We start from the raw sequence: 10065 nt of genomic DNA, 5'->3' as shown, positions 1-10065 counted from the left end.
GCATTCTTTTTCATAACAAATCAATGCATTTTTAAATACATTGTGGTTAAAGTAGAGTATGATTTCATGTAATCAATTAATTAGAATTGTTTTAACACCAATCATAGTCAAACTATTGCAAACTGTTTCACTTGAAAAAATACAAAACATATTTTTTTAAAGAGCCGTTTGGGAGGCAAAAGCTATTTTTGGTGAACTGAGCCGAACGAGCCCATCACTATTAAGGGGAAGTGTGTCTGCACTCGTGCGACAGCGGCAGGTGCGCGAGTCAAAACTTTACCAGCGTCATAGCATACATATCCGTGAATCGTTGTGACATATCGAATAGGATTGCTAGTGTAATCAATGTGTAATGACTACGTAAAAAATGTATTAACGTGTTAAATTATTATGTGACGTGCAGTCATATTCAGGTCCTGATTGGTGAACGAGCTCATTTGACATGTCAAATAGTGTTATTTGACGTTTATCTTTTTTGACAAGCGGGTCTTTGCGTTCCATATCCGAATGCATTGTATGACTTGAGTAGTTATCAGGTTGGGGGTAACTATTGTGACAATTCCAAAATGTCTAATTTAACACTACTTCCTACCCCCATGGGCACTTATGAAGTTCTGAGAGGATTGGTGTATATGTGAAAATCAACAAGCAGCCCAATAGTCAGTACATGTAAAACTTCAACAACAACAAAAAATTATTATGGGTGTCTCTCTTTTGTAATGGTCTCTTATACCCTCTAGTGGTACAACTCGTATTGTGCAGAAATTGCATTGAGAGGATGCTTGACAGTACAAGCTTTTCCTTTGGAACAATTAAAATATTTGAACACCAGAATCGTTGATAAACAAGTATATGACTCGTTTGTCTGTGGTCCACGAAACAACGATGCATATCACACTTTTAATAATATGTTGTTGATGGAGGACATTTCATCAATGGGGACCTCCAGCCAAAGCCTCAAGCCCATGATGGCGTCACCGGTCTCAGGTGTTACCGGAAGCGCAGGTGAGTTGTTGCAAAATGCCTGCGAAATTTGCGCTACATTCAACTTTTTAGATTTATGAAATGAGATTCAGTAGCCTATTCGTTTCATGTGGGGGTGCTTCAGTTGTTTGTTTGGAAAAGGAAGGAAGTTCGTAACAGGAAAAGCGAAGGGAGGTCTGTAATTATCTCAAGTCATTTATCAGAATTGACGGTCATTTTCCAAAGGACAGTAGTCAGGATTTTACGCGCCTTGGAATGTCCGGACTGTTTTAGAATTGCTTGAAAATATAAAACAAAAGAAAAAGTATCAAAGAGAAACTTCTACAGTAATTGATGTATTTTAAGATGCTAGTGGAAAGGTTGAGTTGAATCATTTTACACGACAGCTCTACCAATCAGTAACGTTACGTAAGTTACTTCTAAACTTTCTAAACACCATTGCCTGCTATATAGGCCTCTGTTATTATGGGAAATGTGTAGACCAACTTCTGTACTGAATGGGACATGATCATATGTGTGTGGGTTAAGTTTACATGGTTCATATACAGGTAAATTGGAGAAAAAAAAGCCACGTTGTCAAAAAAAGGGCTTAGGAAAATTCACTTTGAAATTGTATTGACCGCGCTTGTATTTCTGTCATTCATATTGACCCTACAGTGGCAGACTCCAAAGTAGTCCAATATATCAGCCATTGATGTATTAGGCCAGGGTTCCCCAATGGGCGGTCCGAATGTATTTGCCCCCCCCCTTAAGTTTTCTGAGAAGGTCTATATATATTGTAAAAATTGTAATTTAAAAAAATCTGTTACCAAGTATTCCCACACATTAATAGAGAGGCATATGTGATTGTATCCCAATGTAATCAATGTTTTAATTATTGTTTTTGCCAAATACTATATCTGTTTGGGATTCTTGCAGTACATTTTCCCGGCCCCATGACCATCAGCTCAAGGAAAAATCGTCCCACGGCTGAATGTAATTGGGGACCCCTTTATTAGGATAATTCCAAAAAGCATCTGCTCTGTGTTCCAGGAAGATTTGTATAGCTACTGTAATTGTCCCTAGAGACAACAATTGTATACATCAAAGCTGAACTTCAGCTCTTTCTCATGTTTATCACAGCATTAAATACCTCACTAATGTGTCGTTAACCCTGTAGCTACTCAACCAATAATTCAGAAGACAATATCTCACCCTTTGTTTTGTTAATCTGACGCAAACCCAACCCATTTAACACAACATACACTCTTAACAAATCAATTACTGTTACATTGAATGGTGCATTCCTCACCTTTTTATGGTTTTATTCCCCAAAAAATCCTCTGCCTATGGTCTAGTTTCCCAGACACAGATGAAGTCAAATTTAATCAGTGTCTAGGAAACCAGCCCTCAATGTGTGTCTATCGACACATAGTGAAAAGACAATGACATACTTTCATAGAGATCTGAAATGTATCGTGTTCTTCCTGTCAATTAATTTGACTGTAGGACTCATCCACTCTATTTGTCTAGGCTACGATCTGAGGAGTGATGGACATAGACATTGAAGAGCAGGACCCCCTCGCTGTAGACCCTGTAGACAGAGATGGGAGACAGATGGGGGATACAGGACGTGATGATGACGGGAATAGGAAGGTTGGATGCTGCGAGAGGTTCCATCGCTCCATCTCCAAGTGGATGCTTCCGGAAGAACTCCACGAACAGTACCGGGAGCGAGCCAACTGCTGCCCCCCTCCCATCTTCATCATCCTCATCAGCATCGGCGAGGTGAGGGTTAATACGCATCATGGTTAATATGCATCCTACTAATGGCAGCGCAGCATTGACAACAAGTAGCCTCTTTTGCATGTGCATACGTTGTTATGATTGTGTTGTTATACCTGAGTGAATTTTCGTTTTCAGGAAATGCTCTGGACATGGTATTTAAAGAGAGAGGTGCAGCTGATATTATACCTCCACCATGGTTCATTGGACGAAGCCTATGGGAAAATGAATGTTTTTTTATTTTTATTATAAATGCCAGAAATAAGGTCTGTGATAAACACAGGCTTAGGAGATCTTATACGTTTTGTTCTATGAGATAATCTTAATCAGCTAACGTCACTTTTTGTGAATTTTGAAGCACATAAAGCACAAAGGCTTCATAATTCATAAAGGTCATTTTAACTGACTGATATTATCTCATAGAATAAAACGTCTCTCCTAAGCCTGTGTTAACCTCAGACCTTATTTTCTATGTTTATCCCAAAACCCTATTCTTTCCCCATTAATTTCCCCCTTAGGAATGGCTGAACGAACCAGAGGTAACTCATTTCCGTTTTTTTAGGACTACAATCTGGCGAGCTCGATTAAATGGCCAAACATTGGTATTTGTGTATTCAAACTCTCTGAGTTTGGATGTGGCTAAGGTCCAAACTGAAGAGCTCTTGTACCAGACATTCCTCTCTCTCCTTCTGCTGTGGGAGGTCTCGGCCAGCTTATCCATCTCAATGTCTGAATTCATCCAAGATTCTTAGAGCAATCCCTAGACCTATGCGTTGGCTCAATGAAAATAGAGTTTGAGCACAATTAACATTGGGACCAAGGTTTAAGGTTATCCTCCCAAGGAATGTGATTTTAATCATACACCACGTACACTGTGTCCATGACATTTCAGATATTTTAGTAGTATGGTGAGCTTGTTATGGCAAAATAATTGAGATGTGTGTTTGATATTAAAGGTGAAATGAGTTTGTGAGTAGAAAAATGTGCGATGTCTACGCAGTTTGTTAAAGGAATTTGTCTAGGGTTCTCTCTGCTCTTCTCATTAACTTTGTTGCCATTGTGTGTTATCAGTTTGAAGTATGTTTGTATTTTACTATAATGGTCTGCTCTGACCATACTGCAACACTATGTAAAAGGCTGACTAATGGCTACATTTAAAGCAACTGTTTAGCCTTTCAGGACCCCTCCTGTCATTATGTTACTAGTCACTGATCTAATCTGTGTCTGTCTGGACAGTTAGCAGTGTTTATCTACTATGCGGTGTGGAAGCCCCAGAAGCAGTGGGTCACCCTGGGCGAGGGCATCTGGAACAGCCCTCTCACTTACAAGTCTGACCAGCGGGAGGAGGCGTGGCGCTTTGTCTCCTACATGTTTGTCCACGCTGGGTAAGGGTCACTTCACCTCACACAGATGCCCAAGCCCACTGGAGATTTACCATTGACCAAACTTTTTAGTTCAGGACTAGGCTTAATCCACAGGAGGCTGCTGAGGGGAGGACGGCTCATAATAAGAGCGAATGGAATGGCATCAAACACATGGAAACCATGTGTTTGAAACCATTCCACTGATTCTGCTCCAGACATTACCATGAGCCCGTCCTCCCCAATTAAGGTGCCACCAACCTCCTGTGGCTTAATCTGTGTCCAAAAGAGTAGAGCATTGCAGATCATTCTACTTGACACATCTCACTGAAATGATTCACTCTCTCCCATATCATCTGTTTATACAACACTTGGCCACTGCTAAAGCAGTTCTGGGTTCTTCAGAGTTTGAGGTCACGATTCAATCCAAGTGAAAGGCTTTAAAAGGCAATTTCCCAAATGTTCATAGAGCTTGCATTCACTGTAAATGCTGTGGATGTTGGCCCAAGCAAAAATGACCTTTAAAAGTTAATTGCAGTGTGCACGTTGTTTGTGTTTCTTTGAATCCTGGCCTGAGTCTTTCCACAGGTTCTGATTCATTGGTAAGACATTCACTCGCCTATCCACTCAATCATACTCTCACACTGGCGGTGCTAAGGGGTAGCAAGACAGTGGCGGAAGCCCCCTCTAGAATAGGCCTATGTTTTAAATTGTCAATATATAACAAAAGTTAACATATTTCATTCAAATCAATCAAATGTATTTATAAAACCATTTTTACATCAGCCGATGTCACAAAGTGCTAAATCCACAGGATTTCTCTCTCTCAAAATCCTTTTCTCACGAACGAGCTCCAACTGCTCAGCAAGATGGCACAGCCTACATAACGCAGTGCCTCCTCATTGGCTCAGCCAAAATCTCATGAATTTGAGTGGCTGAAAAATCCTGTTAATTGAGATACTGTATATTCGGACTATGTAAAAGTTGCTTATAGCTAGCTATACCCTATGAAAGTCTTGCCTACTTCCTCATGCAAGTCCTGTACTGTTTTTGAATGGGCTTCAATCTTATATTATCAAATTCATGAAAATGTACAATTCTCTTCGTATTCATAGCTTAATTTACTTCTACCTGATGCCTTTTATGAAGATTTTAGATTGTATTTTTTTCTCCAGAATTGTGGAATAAGGAGTTTTTACCTGAAATAATTTAAGAAGATCTTCTCAGGTAAAATAATGTTTTTGAGGATGTGTTGAAATGTACTTTGCTTGCAAATATGTGCCAACCTAGCCATCAGCTAGCGTTAGCTAAAAGCTAAAGGTTTTGCAGTTAACATTAACTGTGTTGTTTCATATAGGCAGCCTGACCTTACATATCCACATAACATGATGTGGGCGACGAAACAATGGAGCCTCATTTCATTTTTAGTGAAGTGGGCGGGGGGGACAGTTGGGTGACGCGAGGGAGCGTGAACGGGGTGGGACCAAAGTTGTGGAAAGCTGAACTTTATGCATATACTCCGCGATATCCTGTCGCTTTTGACCAATAAAAGCTGACTATAGCTTCTAGCCCCTACTGGATTGGCTGTTGACGTTTGCTTTCTAGTTTTTCTAGCAGCCACATAAGGGTGAAGCTGGTGGTTATTTGATTTAACGCTGATATATCAACAACAAAAATATTTCACCTTTATTTAACTTGGCAAGTCAGTTAAGAACAAATTCTTATTTACAATGACGGCCTAGGAGCAGTGGGTTAACTGCCTTGTTCAGGGGCAGAACGACAGAGTTTTACCTTCTCAGCTCGGGGATTCGATCTAGCAACCTTTCAGTTACTGGCCCAATGCTCTAAGCACTAGGCAACCTGCCGCCCTATTAGATACTACTAGCTGTAAAATATTTAATGCTAGAATGCAAAGTTGTTTTCACTTTGGTTGGCAATTTTACCAGCTGACACTTCTACTTCTGAGATTTTTTTGTGGCTTCAATGTCAATGATTGATTAACTTCTCTTTGACACTGGCCCCAGTGTACATGTATCCCGGGGCGAAGAGGCTACCATTGTACAGATAGTATCTAGCTAGCTTGAATTTTAGCTTGTGTGTACGTACTTCATAGATTGCAAGCACCCCTTTGCAATGACCAAGCTACCCCAGTGAAAAATTCCTGGCGCCACCACTACTCCTAAGTCTCAACTCCCATGTCTCCATCTCCTCTCTATGTCTTCCTTCCCCACAGCGTAGAGCACATCCTAGGCAACCTGGTGATGCAGCTACTGCTGGGCATCCCGCTGGAGCTGGTCCACAAAGGCTTTGAAGTGGGCATGGTCTACATGGCAGGCGTCCTAGCAGGTGGGCATCGACATACACCCCCTTTTTCCATTGACGCACAGTCAGTTAGACACAGTTGTCTTCAAAGGTCTGTTACGACTGAATGAAGTTGCTTTTAAGTTGACTCTGTTTTAGCTAGTGACATGAATAGTATAGCATATGATTGGTTAACCAACACAATGTGCGCGACAGGTTGCCTTAGTTATTATTAGCTCACTTGTTACATACCTCATCTCGATTTTTGCTGATCATGACTGTACAATGCTAGCAACTCACAGGCACAGAGCTGTGTAGATGGTAATCACGTTTCACACTTAAGTCTCTGACATTCTTTCGCTTCACAAAAGTTCGTTTTTTCCTGTTTGGGTTTCATAGCTGAAATGTCTGTAATGCTATAGATGACCTTCTCATGCATGTTGTCCTCAGGCTCCCTGGCCAGCTCCATATTTGATCCTCTCAGTGCTCTGGTAGGGGCCTCTGGGGGGGTATATGCCCTCATAGGTGGATACTTCATGAACGCTGTTGTGGTGAGTTCTGGCTAACTGCTGATTCTACTATTTTAGCAGATGACTTTTTTTCTCTCTCATTATTTCCCTGTTCTTTCCTCTTGCGTGACTCCCTGGCCTACAGAACTTCAGAGAGATGATTCCTCTCCTTGGAGTGTTTCGTATTGGAGTGATTGTGATTATCGGTAGGTCCCTTCCCAGATCCACTCGTAATATTTTCCCACCAGTGCCTCAAGGTTTGCTGTTCCAGCAGCGCCCACGCTTCTGTGGTTGTATTTCAGTAACTAAACGTTCAATGTTTTTTTTCTCAAGTCGGGACAGATGTCGGATTCGCCCTTTACAGAAGGTTTTTTACTCACGACGTTGGCTTGAAGGTAAGACATCTTTTTTATTTTTTGTCCTGCATGCCCTTTCTCTTCTTAAAATGCATGGCATTGAAAGATTTTCCACAGACAGATAAGTATTGTTTCAGCAGAGAGCAATGCTTTTTTAGAACAGTCTTTAGTTCACAACTGGAGAGGCTCTTATGCGAAGTCCAACCCTAGACCAATATAACAGTGAGTAGATCTGGCTTTTATCAGTGTGCCTAAATAGAAAACTAGAGAGAAAAAAACTGCAGTAGCAGTACCACCCAGCTGCATAATACGGCTTACAGTTACACAGGACTGACTAATCTCTAAACCAGATTGCCCTCTACACACTCTGTCACACACACATCCTGTCTGTTCCCCCTGAATTATTGCACCCAAACCATTCCTGTCACTAGACTGTGATGAGTGTGATCCTTGATTCTATTCTCTCTGCTTTAGGAGAAGCTGAGCATGATAAGGGTTGCAGCTGTTTGTCTTTCCAGCAGCTTAACTGACTGGGCTATAAGCTACTAATCTATCACCTGCTTCCACTCTCTCATCTTGCTTTTATTTCATGTTTTCTTAGTCTTTGTGAGAAGTGCGGTTCCAAATTCACTGTCTGCATTTAAACTGGTCCTGCTAGTTGTACTGGCTGTCCACCCTTTGCATACTAACCACAGCGACAGGGCAGAGGATGCTAATTGTAAGGCTGTAGCACAGCATGACTTTGTTGGTTTGAAGGGAAAATTAGACTGAAATTAGACTTCTCCCTGGTCTCCCTCAGGTTTCGTTTGTGGCGCACATCGGAGGAGGGGTGGCTGGGATGACCATTGGTTATGTGTTCTTCAGCGCCTACAACCAGAAGCTCCTGAAGGACCCGCGCTTCTGGCTTTGCATAGTTGGCTACGTAGTCTTCCTCTTGTTCGCTGTGCTCTTCAACATCTTCCTTTCCCCTGCATAATTTCACACTATACAAATGAATGCATTTTGAATAACAGAAATAGGGCATTTCATCGACTTGGAAGGTTATCTAAAAAATGTAAAACCTCTACTGCAGGAGAGAAGAAATTTAAATTGAAAGAGGGATTCCTTGTTGAAGTGTAGTATTTCACTCAGCGCAAATGATCTTTCTTACATGGGTTTTTTAGTGATGTTGATAATGAAATGCATTATTGTTTTGTACCGAACTCAATATACCTCAGTTCATTGGCGTTACGGGTATTTTTTTTCCATATGATGTTTGTCCTGATTAGTCAGTGAGGTAGGACATTATTTCAAGCAGGTCCTTTCCTCTAAGTTTTAGATTGGTCTACAAGTGTGTGTGTGTTTAGGTGTGTTTTTGGGGAATGTTCAAGCCATCAGGAGCAAGTGTGTCATCTGTTGGTGAATGGCGTGTCAATTCGTAAACAAGCCATGACAATGACCCAATGCCAGGTTATTGTTTCACTTCCCTGTTGACAGGATGAGACACTGTCTGACAATAGCACATATCCTTGGCTAAGCCTCTTTCAAGTATAATTTATTGAAGGCATGATTTCAATTTGTGTTTCTCTTTAGCTTTTGCCAGCAGTTTGAATTTATCAGTCAAGTCTGTTAATCCTTTGGTTGTTTATGATGTTTGTGTACAGTGGAACAGTAGAGGGCAGCACTTTCCATTGTATATTAGGCATTGTCTACATCATTTCCATTGTGCCACTGTGTATTAGTCTACGTAACTGTTTAGTATGACAGTCCATGAGGAAAATGAAAAGGTCATTGAAAAGGCCTCATCTTTAGGCCATCTGTATGGCATATTTTTATTGGTGATATCTTCAAAAGCTTTCCTAAACTTATTTGTGGTGATATTTGTTAGTTGGTATGTGAAACCAAATGGCAGTTCAACAAATCTCTAAGAAACCTATACATACTTTAGGTATTTATTATGTAATTACAACTTGTACAATGTACTTTCAAAGTAAATGTCAGGTAGATAGCATAACATTCCAATTGTAAATGACTTGTTTTGTATTTTAAGCTCTTTTTTTTTATCTCCAGACTCAATCTTGTATCTTTTCATCACTTTTACATTAAATAAATGTTATTTTACATTTCCAAAATCCCTTCGGATCTTAGATGTGTTGACAAAGCCATGCATAATCTGATCTCTGTGAAAATGATTGGATTATGAGTTTTTTTGTTGTGTAAACTCTATTTGGTGTTATACGACTAATGTTTTGCCAAGATGAACTATCTTAATTCATCTGGCCTATAGCAAGCCAGACATGGGGATTAGTGAATGGGTACGGAGCAGAATATTTGCTTGACTGATGTCTGACCTGACCTAGGGTGCCACGCTTCTATTATTAGCTAACAGTGGCTTCAAAAAAAGACAATTGATCGTACCCCAATGACAGCCACCACTCTAGCCAGTTTATGTGGAACATTCCATAGTTCCAGACTCGGAACATCAATACAGTGCCATTATTTAATTGTGTGCTAGTTAGTGCTTCCTTGTCTGTTTTGTGGACACTTAAACCATTGGTTAAGAGGGATAATGAACTTCAGAAAGTACTGATAAATTAGTAATGGCCAAGTTGTCATAAATATTGGTTCTTAAATTCAACAAACTGTTGGAAAATAGGCTAAATAAAATCCTCAAACAAGGTTCACCTAATGTGAATCCCATGACTATAAATGTGCTTGAATCAGACTCATTTGGAAAGTGAATCAATCCCCCTAGTGTTGCCAAATGATTTGACCAATATTCTAAAGAGAGACCATTTCAGGGCAGTACAC

General features: G+C 40.4%; 1 protein-coding gene across 3 annotated transcripts; it reads left to right on the top strand.

Annotated features, from left to right (window-relative positions):
* The first annotated feature begins 951 nt into the window (after positions 1 to 951).
* On the top strand, positions 952 to 9388 carry LOC106605138 (rhomboid-related protein 2-like). 3 transcript variants are annotated; one of them, XM_014200487.2, is made up of 8 exons: positions 952 to 1005; positions 2497 to 2751; positions 3985 to 4133; positions 6343 to 6455; positions 6861 to 6961; positions 7065 to 7125; positions 7253 to 7314; positions 8075 to 9388. In XM_014200487.2, exons 2-8 carry the CDS (start codon positions 2515 to 2517, stop codon positions 8249 to 8251), a joined length of 900 nt encoding a protein of 299 aa, XP_014055962.1. In that variant the 5' UTR covers positions 952 to 1005; positions 2497 to 2514; the 3' UTR covers positions 8252 to 9388. The 3 variants fall into 3 exon arrangements, with proteins under 3 accessions (XP_014055962.1, XP_014055963.1, XP_014055960.1); XM_014200488.2 differs by lacking the exon at positions 952 to 1005 and adding an exon at positions 1012 to 1158; XM_014200485.2 differs by lacking the exon at positions 952 to 1005 and adding an exon at positions 1012 to 1392.
* The last annotated feature ends 677 nt before the right edge of the window (positions 9389 to 10065 follow it).

This window comes from Salmo salar, chromosome ssa05 (assembly GCF_905237065.1).
Source record: "Salmo salar chromosome ssa05, Ssal_v3.1, whole genome shotgun sequence".
NCBI classification, from domain to species: Eukaryota; Metazoa; Chordata; class Actinopteri; order Salmoniformes; family Salmonidae; genus Salmo; species Salmo salar.
The sequence above is the reverse complement of the archived record's forward strand: the minus strand, read 5'-3'. Positions and strand labels throughout refer to the sequence as shown.